Raw genomic sequence first — 21,475 nt, forward strand, 5'->3', positions numbered from 1 at the left:
TCGCCAATGGCGCACAACATTCTGTAAGAAACCCTGCAGCTGCTCCTAATTAAGATGCTCTCATAATAATGACTTTCCTCAGACAGCTGTGCGGTGCTGGGTCACCGATAATGTCTCGACCTCTCTAAGAGAGTAACAGCTCAAAAATGTGCCAGGCAGAGCCTCGATGTATCTTCTCATCTACCCAAACCTAGCATGTTCCCTACCTACGCTCACCAGCGATGCCAATTTGCATGGAAACACACATGCTCCTCTGTTGATTTCTCTTATCTTCCCATCTGTGTATATTCATACATCCACCATGGATCCATTACCTGGTAGCAGTATGCCTGAGGCCAGACACTCCATGACTCGACGCAGGGCTTCTCCAGCCCCGAGAGGTCTGTTGCAGGTGGCAATTGCCTTCTCGCAGATGAGCTCTAAGGGCTTCAAGAACAAACGCGCACAAACATATGAAGACAGATGAACATGCAAAAATATTTCAAACAATATATCACCATATGTTGCTTAAATATTGTGGACACACATTTTAGCGGTTTTCTCAAATAGACATAATTCAGCTTTCTTGCTAACAAAATTAAAATGTCTGTCTATCAGATATTAATGAGACCCTGTTTTATGGCATACACAGGAATTCGTCAGCCTCGTAGGAAAATAGGAGCTTCCAAATATAGCAGGGTGATGAAGGGTATTTTGTATGCACAAATGCAGACAACAGCATTAAAATGAATAAAAGTTCAAGGGGGCTGAACACTTTCTTTTTATTTCATAGGATTAACACTCAAACACGGGTAATTACAGCAAAAGACTCACCCATCCCTTGAGAGGTTCCCAGACGGGGTGTCTATTGCACATGTCTCTAAGTATCCTGAGAACGATAACGCAGGACTTGAGCCCGTTCACTCGAGCCTGAGAGAGATCGAGCAATCGAGGGGAGACGAAGGAAAGGCGGAGGGATGCGAGAAGGAAGATTAAACAGAAAGAGGGAGGTAGAGAACAAATTGAGTGCACGAGGAGTGGTATTTGTGCAAACACATACAGATAAACAGCCTGCTTTACATGACAAAACCACGTAATGAAGTGACAATGAACCCCACAGAGAATGAATATCCTGAGTTCTGGAGACACTAAACATTTTGAATTAAGTTCACTAAACATGTTTTACTAAAAATGTTCCATTAATTAAAAAAAATAAAGAATCTCTTATAGTTTTGTCAACAGAAAAGACCTACATTCTGAACGTAAAGTGTTTGCGTAACTTCAGAATATTTAAGTGAGTTGGGAGATAGATGGGGAGGGGTATGGGAGGGGAATCAAAGGGAAGCATTGACATACTGTACAGAGCAGGCAGGTTCACATAATAGCCAAAAAGAAAAACAAGTATTATTCATTGCTTTTGTAGCCTTACGATTCTTCTAAGATTCCTCTTTTTTGCAAGTTCATAGGAGTGCAAAAAAAATCACTTTTTGGAATAAATTTAAAGACTGTGACTCTGAAAGTTTTATGTAACTAATGTTAAATGTTTGATCCAATGTTGAAAAACAACATCCTGATAACTGAAGTGGTGATGGGCATTCAAAAACACATGTTTATTAGCCATATTGCCTTTAACTTTAAGATAATTTGCAATAATTCTAACATGTACATTTAAAGTGATGTTAGTAAGTCATGTTTCCATACTTATATCTATTCTAGATGAGTCTGATCTGATAATTAGCACCACAGCACTAGCTGGCAGCGAGTGTATGCCCTCTGGGTGAATCGTCAGGCTACAATAAGCATCGGGCAGGAAGACAGGAAGTGAGTGGGTGCCGACCTGGAACCACTTGGCGTGTCGCAGCGCTGCCAGGGCCAACAGACATCTGTGTCTATCCAGCACCTCCCCCTCCTCCTCCTCCTCCTCCTCCTCAGCCTCCACTCTCTGCGCAGCAGCACCCAACACTGCCACAAAACAATAACAACCCAATATAGAGAACGTAAAAAACACACACACGTCATGTCTGAGTGTGTGTGTGTTTAAATTGTGCGTGTGTGAATGTGTGCAGACACACTTGATATTGAGTGTGAATGCACACATACACACACACATGCATGGATATTTTGGTACATACAAGGTGCTTTTCATGCCATAAAGTTGTTCCCCTCCTCGTAGGAAGCGCCGACTCTCTACAGGTCACAGATCTGTGATGAATGCACAGAAAGTCCACATCACTCTATAAACGGTGCGTCATTTTCAACACTGTGATCAGTCTAACATGTGGTAACTGCATCACATGTTGACATCTTAAGCACGTATTAATACAGGGTGCACCGTCCCCCGTATACAAACAGTACATGTGTTGAAAATGACACACACTATTCAACAGTGATTTAGTAGTTTTCATCCATCCAGTCACTGACAAATCAGTGAAAGGGAGAGCAGCCGGGGTCACAAGGGAAGAGACAATGTTTATGGATGGAGAGCCCCCCAAAGACATACAGCAAACAAATACCTAAGGAGTGTTTGATTTAATGTGTGGGCATTGTTGGGACACAACCATTCATTCGGCTGTGCCCAGCAAGGTAAATCAATCTCTCCTTTATGTATTTGAGGAGGATTTCATTTATTTTGATCCAATCCGCGCCAAGCAGGAGTCAAAATAGAAGTTCATTTTTCTTCTGGATTTACTTAAGGTGCACTTGATTTCACAGGCTTAAAGAAATATGTTGCAGAGAAAACAAATCAACTCCCTGTCTGGGCAAACACAGAATCAAGCGCTCCTAAAGTAGAACTGAAAAGAAAAGAAAAAAAAAATAAAAAAATTCTAAGATAGTTTGACCCAGTCTCAGACAAACACAACACAAGAGGGATCCAGGCAGGGTTTAGTCAGAGCATCGGGTTGGTAAGAAGAGGAGCATTCTTGCGCTTTTATATGTAAGCGTTTGATTCATGCTGCCAACCTCACACTGATGTTGGAGTTGCTACGAGCTCACCAATTCTGCTACTTTAGTATCCGGGATATCTGAGGTGCAAGGCGAGCTGAATCAAACGCAGCTGTGTATGAATGAGTGCCATTACATGGGTTTCTGAAGGGGGTTTATTGTGTGTGGGACCTAGTGGAAGTGACATAAAACACACTAAAGAGCCCTTTGGGTCTCTATGAAAACACGACTAGGTAAATATTTTCTGCATCACTCTCCCATAGAAAATGAAAATGTGTCTTGAGCACATCTATCTCACATTATCCCTGAACTCATCCAGTCATTATTGCGGCGTAGCTCTCCCTCTGTCTATTGCATGCAGCGGTGTGTGTGTGTGTGTGTGTGTGTGTGTATTTGTGTTTCTATGTGATGTGTAACGGTGTATCTGAAGGTCTGTCAGCGTGAACCTAGCAGCATGTGGGACTTGTCTGTTGATAGTGGATCATTATAGTGTTTCTCCTCTCGCTTGCTTGTCCTCCCACTGCTCTCTCAAACGCTCCGCTGGCTGAACCCTCAGTCAGAGCTCTTATTTTATCATTATCTCCTTCTGTGTTATTGTTGCTGTCCTATCTTTCAGTCTGATTCAAAAAAAAAATCCCTTTGCTTCCGTGTCTCCTCAAATTTTCCGCCACAGAAGCAGTGACCTGCATCTGAGCTCAAAGAGCATGCAACATATATTCAATCAAATATTAAACCATACATAGTCTTGTGAAATTTATACAAACAAACACAGTAACCCGGATTCACATGGTGACTGACTAAAGTGGCAGATAAAATTACTCCGCGCTATTTTAAATCAATGTATTGATTGCCTGACGTCAAACCAGAAGGCATTATTGATCAGAGCATTTAAATAGCCAGAGCTTACTGCTTTTAATCCTATTACATGTGTGTACCATGTTGTGCATACGCTTGAAATAGTTTAAACACACTCAAAATACGTTTATAAAGTTCTAACCAGAAAAGATCAGCCATAGTTGTAAGAGAGCTGCAGGAGGTCATTGGAAAACACCACTGGTATCTGTGCCTGTCAGTGCATGTGTTAATGTGTAAAAGCATTACACCCTGCCTTTTACGACACGACCCTATTAGACACACTGGCCCACATCCCTCAATGCCACGGGTGCCTGATGATATCTGAGCAATTAGACATCTAGTGTCACAGGTATCTCTATCAGTCAGGTACGAAATACGACTGTGTGTGTGCATGTCATCCACTCAGTGTGTTTGCGTGTGCATGCCTGTGTGCTATTCTTGATGTGCGAGAGAGGAAAAATATGAGCGTTCCTCTCCGTCTTGCCGCGGCTCGTGGCGTGATGTACGGCTAACCTTCTTGCTATCTTTCATCTCTCTCTGAGACCTGAGTGTCTAGTTGGACGGGAGCCACAGGATGGATGAGCAGCTTGCTACTGCTCGGTTATTGATTTTGCTGGCCTGTTGGCCTTGCCGTCTTGTCCCACCTCCCACAACCACTTATAATCAGTTCCTGCTACGGGGGTGGGTGGGGTGGGGGGGGTTGTTATTAGACTGAACACTCAACAATTCATATGTGTTTCAGCTCTGGTATGCACCATGCAGCCGTCTTTCTTTAGCATCAGTTAATGAGGCCATACCTCTTGTTTGAGGGAAATAAAACTGTTCTATTAAATATACAAATACGTTATAACATGAAATGACGTGTTGGGGTGTGTAGTGAGAAACGGGAAAAACTGTCACTTGTGTGTTCCTACCTCGCCCATTCTGCTTCTCCTGCTCCTCCTTCTCATCACCCACTTTCTCCTCCTCTTCTTCGTCCTCCTGTCTTTCCTCCCCATTCTCCAGCTCCTCCTCTTCTTCTTCCTCCTCCTCCTCTTCCTCCTCATCTTCCCTCATAGTCGGCGAGGTGAGGGTAATCGTCAGCGTGAGTTTAGGGTCTGTTGTAGTTCGTACCAAGATGGCCGCCTCGGGCAAGGAGCTTGTGACCTCATATTTCTCTTCTGTCAGCTTCTGTCATGTGTCAAACGAACATAACTAGATGGTCAGAGCGGCCAAGGTCACAACATGACTCCGTGCAGATAGAAAAAAAAATACAAAAAAGGAAAACAAATCTGAGCCTACTTCTGCTTCAAGATGCTGCAACAACATGACCAGGTATGACAGGAGACATTTCAAATGATATATTACAGAAGCTGATGTTCTCTTGATATTTTGAATCATGGCTAATTTGTTCTGTAAGATGTGACGGGTATCTTGAACTAAAGCAGGATGTTGATATGTGAGAAGTATCCAACTTGCTTGTCCACATTTAATAATGGGCAAAAAAATTGTTTTAAAAGTAACATTTGTACCAACAGTACAACACCCATCTCGATTTCACTCTTGACAACATGCAATTAAATAAAGGGCACTGAAGTAAAGCTGTGAAATGCATTCGATGAAAAAAAAAAAAGTAATGATATGTGTGTATTTATGTGTCTACATCTATTAGTGAAATTGTCTATCCATATACACGCTATGCTTCATTCACCTCCCATTCTGGAGGAATCAATTACTGCTGACCTGTACATACAAAAATTAATGGGATAACAACAACAACTATAAAATCTATTCTCAAAACGACCTGCAGTCTCGCCCACTAAAACACTTAGACAAATGATCACACAATTATTATACAGGTAAAAACAGGTACACACAGACTCACAAAAACATATCAAATCATGAACGACGATATTGAATAAACAGAAGATCTGAACTAAATCACAGCATAAGTGTGTGTGATTATTTGTTTTATGTTGTATAAAGCATAGACCCTACTTTCAAGTGGACTGTGTTTGTTTGTGTATGTGTGTGTACTTGCATTATTTTTATTGTTGGGCACTAAATATGTCATCCATTCACAGTATATGAACTCAGGTCCAATGCGGAGGCAAAAAAATGGTCCTCACGAGGTTCATCGCTCATTTTAAGGGATGGAGTTAAGGCTTAGTTTATATGTCATTCATGATAGTCAATGCGATGTCTTTAAACAAGCCCAAACAAGTGTGTGTGTGTTTCTAACACTGCTTTAGTGAGCAGGGAGTTACAGAGGGCCCATCTACATCCCATTTGGCCTTGATGAGTAAATCTGAATCTCTGTTCACTGGGCCGAGACATTACCTCTCTGCACCCACACACACACATAGACACACACACGCACAGTAATGTTGTTCTCTTTCACACCACTTAACTACTAAAGAGAATGGGCAGAGAAGAGGCACATTGGCAAAATCTATTCATTGAGTAATTTTTGCCCTAGTTGGCCATGTTAAAGCGCATTGCGCTTTAATATATATATATATATATATATATATATATATATATATATATATATATACACACATCTGACAATGACAAGGAGTTTACAAGTGTGAATCTAATCCCTATAAACTACATAATGCCTGAAACGTATAATACAATTTAATTCCCAGATCATTTAAAGTTACATGCAAACAAGTCTAAGAGCAAAAGTCATAGAATTGAAAATAAGTCATGCCTATCTTTGCTTGCATTTTCTGAGCACTCCGTGTGACTTGTAGGGATCAATGTGTTTTGTATTTCTGTATCATGACTTGTTAATGAGGAAACCAGACACTGCGGTAGTGACGAGAGCATTAATCACACATACATACTAAAACACCTCTCAACTTCTCACTTGACGACATTGATGCCACTTGCCTTCTTATGCCAACATGCCTCTCTCTACACTGACACGTGAACTTTTATACACACACACACATAGCAGAGATGCCAATCTAAGCAGAAACACTCAATAAAATACCGAAGCTTATCCAAATAGCTTAATTTGACGTTGGAGAAGACTGTTCAATAAAAATAGAGATTTTTGTGTTAGATTTGGAAGGCTATGACTCAAAGTTTGATGCAGTGTGAATGAGAAAACAAAAGACAGAGACTAAGAAGCAGCATTATGTGCCTATATGCATGCATCTGTGTATGTGTGGGTCTGTGCATGTTGATGTGTGTTTCTAACCTCTATCTGTGTGGGCAAATTGTGACAGACAGTGTCCAGCAGTGTCTGCGTGGGTTTGTCTCTGCACATCAGCACCAGCTCCAGGTCCATGTCGCCTTTGATCAGGAGGCCTTTGGCCACGAGGCCGATCCTCATCACCCCACACAGCACGCCACCACTGCTGGGCTCTCTGTTTTTAAAGAAAAGTAGACAACAGGTAACATTCCTATCTCATGTAGTTTTAAACAATGAGGACACACATGTCAGTTTACAGCTGAGTAAATTCAAACTTTACTACATCCCTTTATTGCCAATAAAATCTATCCTGGCACAGGAATTCAAATCCTTACTTGATAATGTATTCATCATCACGTCTTATATTTCAAACTATGTCCTAAAGGGGTTTACGACACATTTTCTAAACATAATACCACTGCTTAAAATTAACACACTATTTCAATATGTTTCAATATCTTAATTAACAGTTAAAAATACAAGATTGCAAGATAGGATCTGACAAGGCAATACAAGACCTGAAAGGGAAGTTGTAAACCCTGAATAGAACGATTAATGAAGAAAGCCGACCATGGAAAGTCTGCCCAGAGTTTTTCAAGTGGTTAAGTAATTTCCTATTTCCTGTAGCTACACGTGCCTCTGCTGTTTATCTTTCAATTTAATAAGTGTGGGCGGCTGTGGCTCAGTGGAGGGCAGGGTCGTCCTCCAATCAGAGGATCGGCGGTTCAATCCCTGGCTCCGGCAGTCCATGCCAATGTGTCCTTGGGCAAGACACTTAACCCCAAATTGCTCCCGCAGGCTGTTCCTGTGGTGTATGTATGTGTGTGAATGTTAGTTAGGGTTCTGATGTGCAGGTGGCACCTTGCATGGTAGCCCCTGTCATCAGTGTATGAATGGGTGATTGATTGGTAATGTCAAAGCGCTTTGAGTGGTCGGAAGACTAGAAAAGCGCTATACAAGTACAATCAATTAAAAATTTCCGTATATGTTGACCTATTCCTCAAGAGGCATTTCATAGACTAATTAATCAATTCATTAATCATAAATAATGTACATTATCGAGTTGCAGCTGTACTATGTGTCACCACTACCCCACCTGTAGCTTTCTGTGGAATCCTCAGTTTCATTGCTGGGCTCATCGCCAGTTTTGTCCGTCTCTGTACTGTCTGCTGGTTGGCCATCGACCTGGCTGTGGACATCGCTGCTGCTCTGGTCCAGCCAATCAGAGACGTGTTTGAGGGCGCACTCGACCGTGGACACCAGCGTCTGAACGGCTTCCAGCTCCTGAGAGGAGGGGTAGATGGTGGAGTGCTTTGCCATGACATGGCGGTCATCGTTACTAAAGGAACGGAAGGACCTCTGAAAAGGAAGGATGAATGAGGAGTTAGTTATCAAATGTAGCACATTCTGATTAACATTGACAGGAAACATCAAAACATTAAGACGCACACATACCTGTACAATGAAAACACAAACACACAGCAAGGGCACCACTAGAGAGAGGTTTTCAAAAACAGATCGAGCTTTAATCCATCAAGCTTTGGTCTCCCTGTTGTACCTTCAATTCTCTCCATCACACACCCAAATCAAACAATCACACAATCGCGAAAATGCATGCACCACAACAAAAAAGCAAAAAACTAATTCACACTTACTGTCCCACCAAGCTAGGGTAAAAATTGCTTTTTTTGTGCATTGCTTTCATGCAGCCTGCACATGTAGGCTGCATGAAAGCAGGAAAGAAGCAAGGAAAGAAATCAATTTCTAACTCAGTGACAGTTTCCATTTAATGGCACTGACCCGACACGCATGCATGCACACATGCACACACATCTATCAGAAATCCATCTGACCACCATCCTCATATCCTCTCCACCTGTCCTAATTCAATCAGACATTCTGGCCCTGGGAATTTATGTCAGCCCTTCGGTCTTTCTCATTTGCTCCTTCTTACTGTCTGGGAGTTATGTGGAACCAGTGAAAGGAGAAGATCAGGTGGGAGAAAAAAGGCAGAAAAAAGAAAGGGTCATGCCAAGTAAGCCAAGAAGGAAGAGAATAGACAACAGCAGAGGAGGGCTGTGGGAAAGGTATCATATGGTTGAGGAGAGGAGCAAGTGCAACGACGGTTTTGGGATTCACACTCTGCAATTAATACCACCCAGATGGGTCCCTGTGCATTTATATGAATACGCAATGTCAATTATATATCAGCTGTTTACATATTTTCCTGTGTGACAGCATTTCAGGGGTGGGCTTCGATATGTGAGAGATTATTAAAAAAATCTGACCATTAACTATAAACTAATGTAATTTGATACAACGGGGAACTTAAGTGGCAATGTAGAGAAAGGTCGACGGGATAACCCTTTGCAAGGATAATTACATTGAGAGTGCATTATAATTTATTATCAAAGCGTAACAGTTGCAGCATTACACATCATTTAAATTATCTGGGGAACTGGTCTTATAATTAAGAGAAAAAATTACAACAGATGAGATAATATACAGTATTTATACATACACAATGATTGTCATAACACATCATAGCATATTCATAAAAAACATTCTGGTGTATTCTTAATTTTAATTTCTTTAATTTCTTAACTAACTGTGTTGTTGTTAACATTAAAATAATATCACAATAGTTAAATAGTTTCATATCTCCTGCTTAACTTTCTCCTTTTCTCTTTATTTTTGGGAAACATAGATATGTCATATCTGAGATAAACAATTAAGATTACAATGTATTGTTTATCACTTGGTAACCAGAATCTGGAGGATAAAGTTCATTTTTAATCATTAGAGGTTGTCGCACTGTGCCGAGGCGCCGGAGGTACATAACCCAAATCAACATGAAGAGGCTTCTCTCAACAAGCTGCTTATCTGCAAGACCCACATTTCCCTTTATTCACTACACACATCTACTCAAAGAGAACCACACACCAGGCATGATAATTGACACACACACACACACACACACACACACACACACACACACACACACACACACACACACACACACACACACACACACACACACACACACACACACACACACACACACACACACACACACACACACACACACACACACACACACACACTGAAGAGATGACCTTTTTTGTTGTAGTATGGATATTGTAGCTTGAGCGCTACTATCAATCTACTTGAAATCCAAGGACCAACTGCGCACGCACGCTTGCACACACTAATATATACACACACAAGCACACACTTTTCATCCCATTCCTAATTGAACTGGTGACATTCTCTTTCACCAGATTGAGTGAGATAAAGCTATTAACAGAATGGAGGACAAGCACATTCTCGCTGGGACTCAACAGTGATCCTCCAACACTTTGGTACTGGAGTGACATGGAGTGAATTTTGATACCTTGAAAGAATATGCCAATATTTAATATCTCCATCATCATGTCTTATTTTGATTACATTGACATGCTCGGCTTCATTTGACATTTTACGTCATTCAATACTTTTAAAATGCTGTCTTCTATAAATCTTCACGAGTGGTTTGAAGCATGTCTCTTCCTTTAGAAGGATAACATGGGCATCAGGATAAAACAATAAAGACAATACAGGTTAAATTGTGCTAGCACATCAGTTGATGGACAGAAAATGAACCAAAAACAATACATGAAAGTAATATTACACTTTCCTGCTTGTCTCTGTTTTATATTATAAAAAAAATTATAATCTTTGGCTTGTGTTCAAAGAAATATGACACATTTGTTGATGCATTTTTCAATAACTAGATTTCAACTGAACATTGGGAATCACTGCAGTGTTCCTTTATTGAGCTATGAGTAATTTTCTCCAACTGATGTTTTACCTTTTTTTTGAGCAAAAGTTATATTTTTGGCTTTAGAAAAAGCATGTTTAAAAAAAAGTGAGTGCACCTTCATGTGTATCGCTATACTTGTGTGTCTTAGAGCGGTGTTTAACAGACCAACTGTCGCAGATTTTATGAGCTGTTGCTAATGTGAGCTTCTGCCGCCATAAACCAAATTACGAAGAGAGTGTCCATGTATCTGTATGTGTGTGTGTGTGTGTGTTGGTATTACCATGGGGGAGTTACTGCCCAGCCGCTCTGATCACCATGTAAATCAGAGCATTAAAGGAGGACTCACTGACAGGAATCGACCCCCTAGGCCAGCATGTGTCCAGATAATGTTGCAGACATTTAGACAAGTGACATAATAAGTAAGCGGCTGTGGCCAAGATAGGAAGTGATGCAGGATTTCACCGTTTCACACTAGTTTAAAAGAAAGGTTGAGTGAAAATGTCATGGTGACTGCAAAAACTAAATGCTTTACTCTGTTTTCAAAACTTTCTTAAAGTTGAATAAAACCAAAACCAAAACAAACAATACATCTGAAATACTCAGTGCAAGTTGCTCTCATGCCCTCTTCACAACCTGATTAAAAAGATACATACTCAGTGTGTTAAAGACAACTCCTTGGTTTTGCTTGAATCAATCCTGACCGGCACATAACCCAGAGGTCCATCACACAATATGTTCTCCTGTCCAACTGAGCGATGTGTGAGCCTATGATTGAGAGTGAAATAAATCACAGATCTCTATCCAGAAGCCTCTAAAACCCCCCAGTGTCATAAACTTACCAAATAGATCTGTGTCCAATTTCATCACATTCATCTAAAACTTATCCTTGGAAGTGAAAATTCTGTTCAGGTGTCATATAGAGCCAAAGTTAATGCTGCTCTCTCTAAAAAATTCAATATACATCCAGAGTCGGCTCTCATCACCATGACCTTTTTAGTGAGGAAACAGTTCCACGTCACGTTAGATTGCAAGAGCGTAAACAGAATAAGTTGAAACATGTCTCCAAACGTCTTCTTCAAACGATCCGCTTGAAATGAATAACATCATGCCCAAGAGTTGCTGTGTAGTTGGTTGCACAAACAATAAATCCAAGTGCTGATCGCCAATTTGATCCCTTGCCATGTCCTAAAAAAGATATAATAGAGGGGCTTTATGGCCCAAAGCTATAGACAAGACCAGCATCGCATCATCGCCAAGGCTGGGCTCCCTTTTGGGAGAAAGAAACCTGCTGTCCCATTAGAGAGAAACAGGAAGATGCCAAAATGATTTTGTGTAGTGGGTTAAAAGAGGCTTTCGAGGCACATTAGTAAAGACTGACGGGGCCAGACGAGGATAAACCGTACCGTGGACGCTCAGGTTCAGGCATGGTCCAAAAATAATTCTTAGACACGTATATAAAAATAAACGATTGTTTAACAAGAAATTAATGCATACAACTTGACAAAATGACAATCCAACCATACATCAAATTGCATAGACTGATTGATCTATAGGATCTTTGGTTTTCCCTCTCTCAAAAAATGGCGCAGCTTTGCCGTTTTGCTAAGTAGCTGTCTGTATGTGCCAGTCTGATATCTTGAATTAGGATCAGTCTCAAATTAAGTTTTGATAACATTGTTGACTGGCTGTAAAAAATGTAACTGGGCAATATCACCACAACAAAGTGTGCAAGGGAGAGACACACAAGCATTAAAGAGTATCAGACAAGTTGTAAACAAGCCGACAGTTTATCCATATTATCCAACATGTCAGAAATATTCTTCTAAATTGGAATTTTGTTTAAACTTGATTATCCGATTGTCTCACTGCTCATGTTTCCCAATAAAAGCAATATTGTTTAAACAATGACCAAATCATTTAAATGAACACAACACCGGAGTTATCCTTCAACATGTCCCAAGATAAAATGTCCCCCAGTAATTACCTTACTGGTTGACACATTTACTCCGAAAGAAAAAGATAAAAATCTAACTTTACAACAAGCTGTTTTATATCTTGTTTTTCCTTCTGAATCAGTGAATAAGTGTTGTTAATGATTTTATAATGGGAATATGTAGTAATGATGTATTTCATTATTAAGTAATTAAAGGTTATACATTATTTTACCTCATTGTTGAATGAAGACGTGGGCATGGATCTACATTTTGGCATGGTAGTGTACAAGCCAGGTGAGATTGTGTATTTTCAGCGTTTAATGCATAAATTCAACATCTAGCTCCAAAGCTGATTGTTTTAATAAAGCTCAGACACCCAAAACAACTGACAACTTTGTGAAAAGCCAAATGGGAAGAATACAGAATCTCTAAAATTGTATAATAAATCTGTTGCTTGTGAAACGGAAATGCACTTGTTCCACCTTTAAATCCCAGCTGTCTGCAAGCCACCAGTACCCACCATGCACTGTGCCTTGTGTGTATACATTCGAATGCCATTGTTACATAGTGCTTTTAGACCACACATTCACCAATTACACCCCATTTCATGGTTCAGCGGAGCCGACCGGCTGGCAGGCCCATGTTACATAATCACATTACGCAGCATTTACAACTTGCTGTGTACTAAACTCAAGTGCACACACACACACACACACACACACACACACACACACACACACACACACACACACACACACACACGCACGCACAAGCCCTGAACTTGTCATGGCAAAAATAAATCCAACATATTCGTCACTAAAAATGAAAACTATGAATGACACGTGCACATTAAACCCATAGAATGATTTACACACAGTGTCTTACATACATTACTTCCATCACTTTCATTCATCACCCCCACCCTCATTATGTGCTTTATGCCCTGAAATAAAAGCATTTCAGTTGAAGGTGTTGTGGTTAGACAAGCACCCGGATAGTCGTCCCTTTAGAAGCAGCAGAATGCAGTGATTCACCTCTCCATCACTGCCTGTCTCTTTCAGTCTCTTCCTGTGTCATCCTCTCTCTCTCTCTCTCTGTGTGTGGCCATCTGCTATAAATTACCTGACCCAAAGCCAAGGACAAGACTCACTGGAACAAAAGCAGCTGTGATTGGATTTCATACCGGTTTTTTTTCTGTCTACAAAAAATCTTTTATTTTTAGAGCACCATATAGAAACATTGTACTCTATGTGTGTGTGTGTGTGTGTGTGTGTGTGTGTGTGTGTGTGTGTGTGTGTGTGTGTGTGTGTGTGTGTGTGTGTGTGTGTGTGTGTGTGTGTGTGTGGAGTGCATCATCTGAGGTGTTTATGTGATCTTGTTTTTAATAAGTCATGTGCCTAAAGTGCAAGCCGGGTGCTAGGAAGACAACACACACACCATGAGGTAGTTGTGAAGAGAGACTGAGAGATGAGGGAGAGAAGAGGATGACAGAGAAAGCCTCCGAAAAGTAAACAAACCACCAAAGCTCAGAGATCGACAGACGGAGATGCAGGGAGACAAAAGACAACTGGATTCTGATATTTTTAGCCAGCAGCAGACACAATCGTTTGTTTGCACTGAAGCCGTCAACACATCCTCATTGTAAAAATACACTGCAAACCCAGAAAAACAAATCACCACCCACGAATACCACGCAAAACTTTATCAGAGAAAATGTCACGCCTCTTTAGCCTAACATGAAAGCAAGTCAAGTTGAAGGAGAGAAGAAAAAAAAAATCAAAAACCTTCAAAAACCATCACAAGACAGGCTGAGAGTGATGGAACAAGCAACACACATACAAATAAAACTCAGCGCCTTCTCTGTAACATCCAGCAGCCTCGGGGAGATTGCATTAAAAATTCATCCTGTGATTTATCTGCACTCTGCCGGCCCGACACACTCTGCTATCCTGTTTTATTGGGGGGTCTCTCTCTCTCTCTCTCTCTAATTACCACGTCACACACACCCACACCCACACACACACACACACACACACACCCACACCCACACAAACAAAAATCCAGCCGCAAAACAGGCTGTCCATGTCAAAATGGACCTCTCAACTGTCCTGATAAACATGTGATGAAAAAAGAATACATGGAAAAGTAGAAAAAACGTCATACAGGGCAATACATAGTCATCAGCGTCTGCAAAATACCCAGTCATGTTTCAGCAGGGACGTCATTCATCTAAAATGTGCTGTCATCAATCAAGCTTATAAACAAGCCAGTACCCAGCCTCCTTTGCACTAAAGGAAGAGAGTTTTCTTTCTAAGCCTTTTGCCCCCTTCAATGTGTCCGCATGGTTTTAAAGGGTTTATGGTCTGCCTATGAAATATTATGACCGGAGCGCTAAAAGCCAATGAGTTGACACTGTTTCTAGGTATTCTATTACAGTATTGAGTACGACCATGTGTACAGGAGGGAAATACTAGAACACAAAAAAATAAACATAAAAAAATGTCATAGAGAAGAACTGGAAAATGTTCCCTGTTTCGACAAAAGCTTTTAAAACCTTGTGGGATTTTTTTGTTTGGTTTTTAAGGCAAGGTCTTTTACTAATTGTTCATCAAAGATGCTGCAAAGTCGGGAGGTTTTTTTTTACATTCAACATGATATGAAAAGCGAAACTGAAACCACAAAACTAACGATGACATGTACAAGGACGGAGCTATACAACATGCCGGACAGATACCAAATAATCAAGCCAGAAATGTGTGTGTATACGTGTGTGCGCAGGGAGGAAATGAAGACGCAGAATAGCGCTGTGGGAATGTGAATTCATTAAATGCAGAAAGCTCAGAGGAAAGTCAATAAAGAAGCTGTTTTGGTGGATTGTGCGGTGACACCCTCGCCAAGGTCACTCACAGTATTTGCTGCATCACCATAACTCAAGACTAATCACACTACTGTGTTTGCGAGCTGCGCACACGCACACGCACACACACACACACACACTAGTCTCATTACCCTTGGTTATTTATGAGCTCAACCATGTGCCCTCTTGTGCGGTGTCCAACCCCAGCACCATCAGCAACATCTTGCTTTCTCTCAATCATTCATTTTTTCTCCCCTTTCCTCCCCCCTCCATTCTTGCCCTCTCCCCTGTAAACCACTCTTCCACTCTCTTCCTTTTTTTACACTCATTTTTTCCTCCTTCCTCCTCTTGTTCTAGTTTTTAATAATTCATCTTTTACTCTACTCAGCCCTCAGGGAAAAGCTCCCACTGTCACAGGCCAAGAGCATTAATCAATCCCTCGTCTCTCTCTCCTCCTCTCACACCTCACTTCTCTCCCCCATGCGTCTCTTTTTGCTTCCCATATCCTTTGCGTTTTTCATCCATCATGTTTCTGTCCGTCAGTTATGTTTTTATGGTCTTATCTGCCCCCCCCACTTGTCGTTTCCCCTCTCCGCTGCTCTCTTTGATCTTTTGAGACGCCCTCTCCTCCTCCTTAACACACTTGCTCTTTTTCTGCATCTTCTTCCTCCCGTAACGCGTCTCTTGTGCAAAGGAACAAACCTCATTTCTTTAATTTTCTCAACAAATAAAGGATTTGACACATTCTTTCCTTGCACAATTACTAATTATTCAACTATAGGAATATAAGCCTATGGAGGAGAGCTAAATCATTGACTTTGGATAAAAAAAAAAGTAGAAAAATGTAATTAGACTGATTGTGTTTTTTTTTTTTTTTTTTTTTTTTTCTTCTTTCTGTTTAACAACACCATCTTCTTCTGTTTCCTTTCATTGTTCTACATTTTCTTCACCTCCTCTATCTCTTTCAGTGCTCTGTCTTCTCCTTCTCCTCTTTCCCCAATGTTAGCATGTATCCAAGCTACACAATCCTATCTGCACAATCTCTTATCAGCTTGAACTCCTACACCCTCTAGTCTGGAGAGTCTTTCCTTACTCTAACGTGGATAATTCACCAGCACCCAAGCAAACACAACGCAGGCATACGCACGCGCACACACACGCACAGTGTATTACCATGCCTGCAGGAGGAGTGGTCGCACGTTTCCTTCCTTCTGACGCCCCGAATCTGGAGTTGGTGTGCTCGTGGTGGGGGGGCAGAAGCAAGGTTACCGGTCAGGATGTTGCAGTCACGCCGTTTCCGCTCCTCATGTGCTCCTCTGTCACTCTGACCACCACTCTACGAGAGGTTGTGCTTCTAAAAGGGACGGAGGAACAGAGAGAGGAAGGAAAAAAAGGATGAAAGGTTGATTTGTGACTCAACAACTACAGTCAAGGGGGAAATTGTAATGCTTTTACTTCACTTACAGATAAAAACACAAAAAAAGAAATGTTGATATTATACATAACAAAATAAAACAGATGAAACGAAGTCAGTAGCATGATCCATCTCTAACCAGCATCAACCCCCATCACATTTAACCAGCATCTGTCTAACCCTGCAGAACCCAATTCCACCCGTACCTTCATTTCCCCTGTAACGCCCAATTTAGTCTCTCACTCTCACATGGTTTCTAAGCAGGGAGTAAAAGATCTGACAGAATGGTTGATCAACCCATGTGGAGATAGACATGTGGAAACACACACACACACACACACACACACACACACACACACACACACACACACACACACACACACACACACACACACACACACACACACACACACACACACACACACACACACACACACACACACACACACACACACACACACACACACACACACACACACACACACACACACACACACAAGCCTTCATTGATTTTTCATGAGCTGGCAGGGGTCTGAGGGAGGGGGATGTAATACAAACATGTTCTTGTTTCTATACACTGGGTTACACACTTAAGCCTTAAACACCCTCCTCCATTTACACGCACACACACTAGTAACATGTAAACTAGTCTTTCTTCTATTCTTCTGAAAAAAGAAACATATTTACAGATACACACACACACACACACACACACGGACACACACCATGGCCATCACAAATGCACTATGACATTACCACTTTATAAAAGAAGAATTGATGAAATGGTGGAAAAGAAATTATGTTTTTCTGGAGAATACTGGGTTTTACTGTTAAGAGCTTCTGAATCACTCCCTGATGAACAGTAGAGAGAGTGACAGGAAGAAAGGGGACAGAAAGGGAGTAACAAAACTCAGAGCTAGACATGAAATTACTATGTTTGGTGCTTGGCGAGGGCCGGACCACTGTGCTACAGAGTGGTCCACTACTTTGTGTGACAGTAATGGTTCCAACCTTATCCCTTCCTGGCTTTTATTCATTTCAGTGAACAGAGGTGAGAGTAAAATAATACTGAAAACAGAAAAGGCTCAATTTAACAAAGAGAACAAAACAGATAATCTATTCAACACCAGTAAAACAATTAATCTTAATAGTTTTTCCACAACTGTTATCGTTACTTCATGATTTAATAAAAACGTAAATTTATTGCAACCTTGAACTTAAATCAAGCTACCCATGACTCCTACCTTTAGCTCATCTTAGGGCTCCGTAATTGAACTAAACATCTGGTGTTGCTATGAAAACACAGGCCAGATTTATCAGTGCGGAGCGAGCCGAGCTGAACAGATACACACCGATCCTATTCACAACATGAAATGTCAACAGTATCGCCACTGACAGTACACAGACACATCTGGTCAAACTCAAACCAGAGCAATGACATTTATAGAGCTGTGCATGTGTTCACAAAAGAGTGTATGAGATGATCCCTCAAAGGTCTTTCAGATTCAGGGGTTGCCTGTCTAAGCAGGTGTTGGAAAATGCAGCAGAATGAATTCCAAAACACACGGACAAAAACACACACAATTTCTTTTTTGAATATTAATTGTCGATTTAAAAATGAAAAAAAACCTGAATGTAGAATGACAATAATGAGAAATTGTTTTATTATTATTATTATTATTATCCATTCATCTGCTGATTATTTTCTCCATTAATCTACTAGTTGGTTTGTCTTTGAAAATATCAGAAAATGAAAGAAATGCTCATCAGTTTCCCAGAACTCTAGGTGAAGAATTCATGTCTTTTCTTGTCTTGTCCAGAGAGACAGTCCACATAATATATCTATTACAGTCCATTACAGACACCAGACTGTATCTCTGACGGTGATAGTTCCTCAAGATACAACAGCAGTTATTTTTCTACCTGATAAATAAACAGTGTCTCTAATGAGTATCTCATCACCTTGAGACTACTGAACATACATCCAGGATTCTATCTGGATGCTGTCACGGGACAGAAAAGATAAAACAAACATGTGATTGCTGTAGAGTAGACCTGCTGGGGGAATAAATTGTGGTGAAGCTGCAGCCTCTCAATGAAAGCTCAGTGGGATCGAGGGAGAACAAGAACAAGAGAGGAGAAAGATAGAGATGCACCGAGTAGTAAAAGAAAGGTCAGTGAAAAATGGAGGGAATCGTAAATGTGAATGAACATGAGCACATAGGAGAGCGGGCAAAAAGAGGCAAGTATAAGGAGAATACGAAGTGGACGGAGGGGCATTGGATAAACCACGCTGAGTGGCAGATATTGAGCTGGCCCCCTCGGGCAAACAGACTCCACCAGGGGCTGCTTCCTCATTTTCTCTCCAGGTCTCCCTCTCTAAGCCACCGGCCTGCCACACTGGCAGTTACCTCCTCGACACACCTGGCAGTGACAGCGTCAGTGTCTATGTGCTTGTGTTTTGCCAGTTACCTTACAGCCAACACTTTGTGCCTGAGGGGGATAAGATCTCTTCCAGCATGGCCCAGGCCACTTAGGATTGTATGCACATTATCATAGTGCACGCACACAAACACTGACACAGACACCCTGCCAAGAAGCATAATAACAACGTGCCAGCCCCCCCATTCGATTCTCATTATCAGAACAATTCCGTGATAAACAACAACACCAACTCCCCTCCCTTTGTTTCTCTCTCATGGCACTTTCCTTCTAATTTTTCTTTAATTAAAATCATGTGTACACGAATAAAAAAAATAAAAATACACCCGTAAATAATATAATCGAACAGAAATAGAATGCTAATGTTGTCTGATTCAACGCTTAAATGAAGCTCTGGATCTTCAGATCGACAATATGTGGCCTACAGTGTGCCCATCCTCCTCTGTCTCCTCTGTCTGGGGCCGAGGGCGACTGAGAGGACCATGTTTTCACATGCAGGGCTGCTTGTCGCCTGTACAAATTGTTACTGCCTGCTTGTTCATAAATCCTCTTGCGGTTTTGTCTTCCTTGGGCTCAAACTGACCAATTATTACATTTCTCCCTGCATCCCCTCTCCATTTCATTTTTACGCCTCCAACCAGAATCCATTCTCTATTTTTCCATTCTGCTGCAACATTAATGATGGATTTTAAGTTTTTCCTCCAGAGAAGCAGAGAGGAAAGGTTGGGGAAACTGGCAGAGGCCCCGTCTCATTAACACTGGTGGTGGTTCAACGACATTAGCATGTGCACGCACACGCACACACACACACACACGCACACACACACACACACACACACACACACACACACACACACAGGCACCATCGCCTCAATTTTGTTCGATAGTTATTGAAAAAATTTCTCCTAGAAGTTTATGCATTAGGAAACACACACCTGTGCTGTGTCCTTCCTGCGCCAAGAGTTGGTGATAACATCCCATTTTCCCCACAGAGATGAAAGGATTCAGGCACAAGATAAGAAACGTGGGATGGGAAGTGATTGCACACTACAGGAGAGATGGCAGAGCTGGGGAATTTGCTGAGATGGCTCAGAGCAGCAATTTACACCTTTCTCATCTGATAACCATGAAATTTGATGAGCAGGGGAAGACACCGAGTGAATGGAGACAGGATTGACAAAAGCCAGAGAGTGTGCTAATTAGTGTAGGACGAGCTTATTTTGACAATGCATTCCCTTTTAGAGTTTTGCTTAATATTGCAATCAGATAATCAGCCGTCACGCTGTGAAATGCTGTGGACTGATGTTCAATGATTAAGGCACGGTTGGAAGTGTTTCATCCATATCAAAATTCAAGACACACTGTCATTATTTCACCAGTGAAAGGATCTCAAATTAACGGCTGGTAACATGCATGGGTAGCTGGAGGACGAATGTAATACAGCCACAAGCAAAATGTGCTGGTGCTTTAGAAATTCATGAATTACAAAACACCAAATTAGTATCTTTTTGTGTTAGGGAGTTTTGGAGAACTCCCAAAACTAATGATCTACTATAAAAAACATCTGTAGTGTGATAATAACAGAGAAAGGCCCTTGGCCCTGTCCCTGGAAAAAGCTTTCTGCAACAGTTTTTGGAATAAGATATCATCTCACACAAACAGAGTCCACAGGATTTCTTTATACAAGCTTACATCACTATGTATTTCTCTTCCACCTTGCTAGTCATCGCTTTACCTTTTTTTTTTCTCAAGTTTATCAGAGTTTTGCCCAATCCCACGGTGATGTCTTCAAATTACTTGTTTTATCTAACTGTCCGAAACCCAAAATATATATTCAGATATTCAGTTTACCCAAATACTAAACAAAAAAAAAAGCAACAAAATCCACATTCAAACCAGCGATTGGTTTTGCATTTTTGCTTGATGAATTTATTCTAAAAATTATTTAATTCTCAAGGTTGCCAGTGTATAATTTCCCCTCAATCATTTTATCAATTAATCTATAAATCATTTCAGCATCAAACGACCTAAATATGACTTATCAACACTTTAATCTTGTGGTCTT

General features: G+C 41.0%; 1 protein-coding gene across 6 annotated transcripts in view; it reads right to left on the reverse strand.

Annotated features, from left to right (window-relative positions):
• strbp (spermatid perinuclear RNA binding protein) overlaps positions 1-21,475 on the reverse strand; it is a 74,214-nt gene that overhangs the window by 14,375 nt on the left and 38,364 nt on the right. For all 6 annotated transcript variants that reach the window (XM_054612041.1, XM_054612038.1, XM_054612036.1 and 3 more), the window contains 7 exons: positions 16,728-16,908; positions 8,058-8,320; positions 6,968-7,136; positions 4,692-4,947; positions 1,817-1,941; positions 814-909; positions 315-426 (listed from right to left, as the gene is read on the reverse strand). In XM_054612041.1, coding sequence (XP_054468016.1) covers positions 315-426; positions 814-909; positions 1,817-1,941; positions 4,692-4,947; positions 6,968-7,136; positions 8,058-8,320; positions 16,728-16,730 — 1,024 coding nt within the window. In that variant the 5' untranslated portion in view covers positions 16,731-16,908. The remainder of the gene's footprint in view (positions 1-314; positions 427-813; positions 910-1,816; positions 1,942-4,691; positions 4,948-6,967; positions 7,137-8,057; positions 8,321-16,727; positions 16,909-21,475) is intronic.

Source organism: Anoplopoma fimbria, chromosome 14, assembly GCF_027596085.1.
Source record: "Anoplopoma fimbria isolate UVic2021 breed Golden Eagle Sablefish chromosome 14, Afim_UVic_2022, whole genome shotgun sequence".
In the NCBI taxonomy this organism is placed as follows: Eukaryota; Metazoa; Chordata; class Actinopteri; order Perciformes; family Anoplopomatidae; genus Anoplopoma; species Anoplopoma fimbria.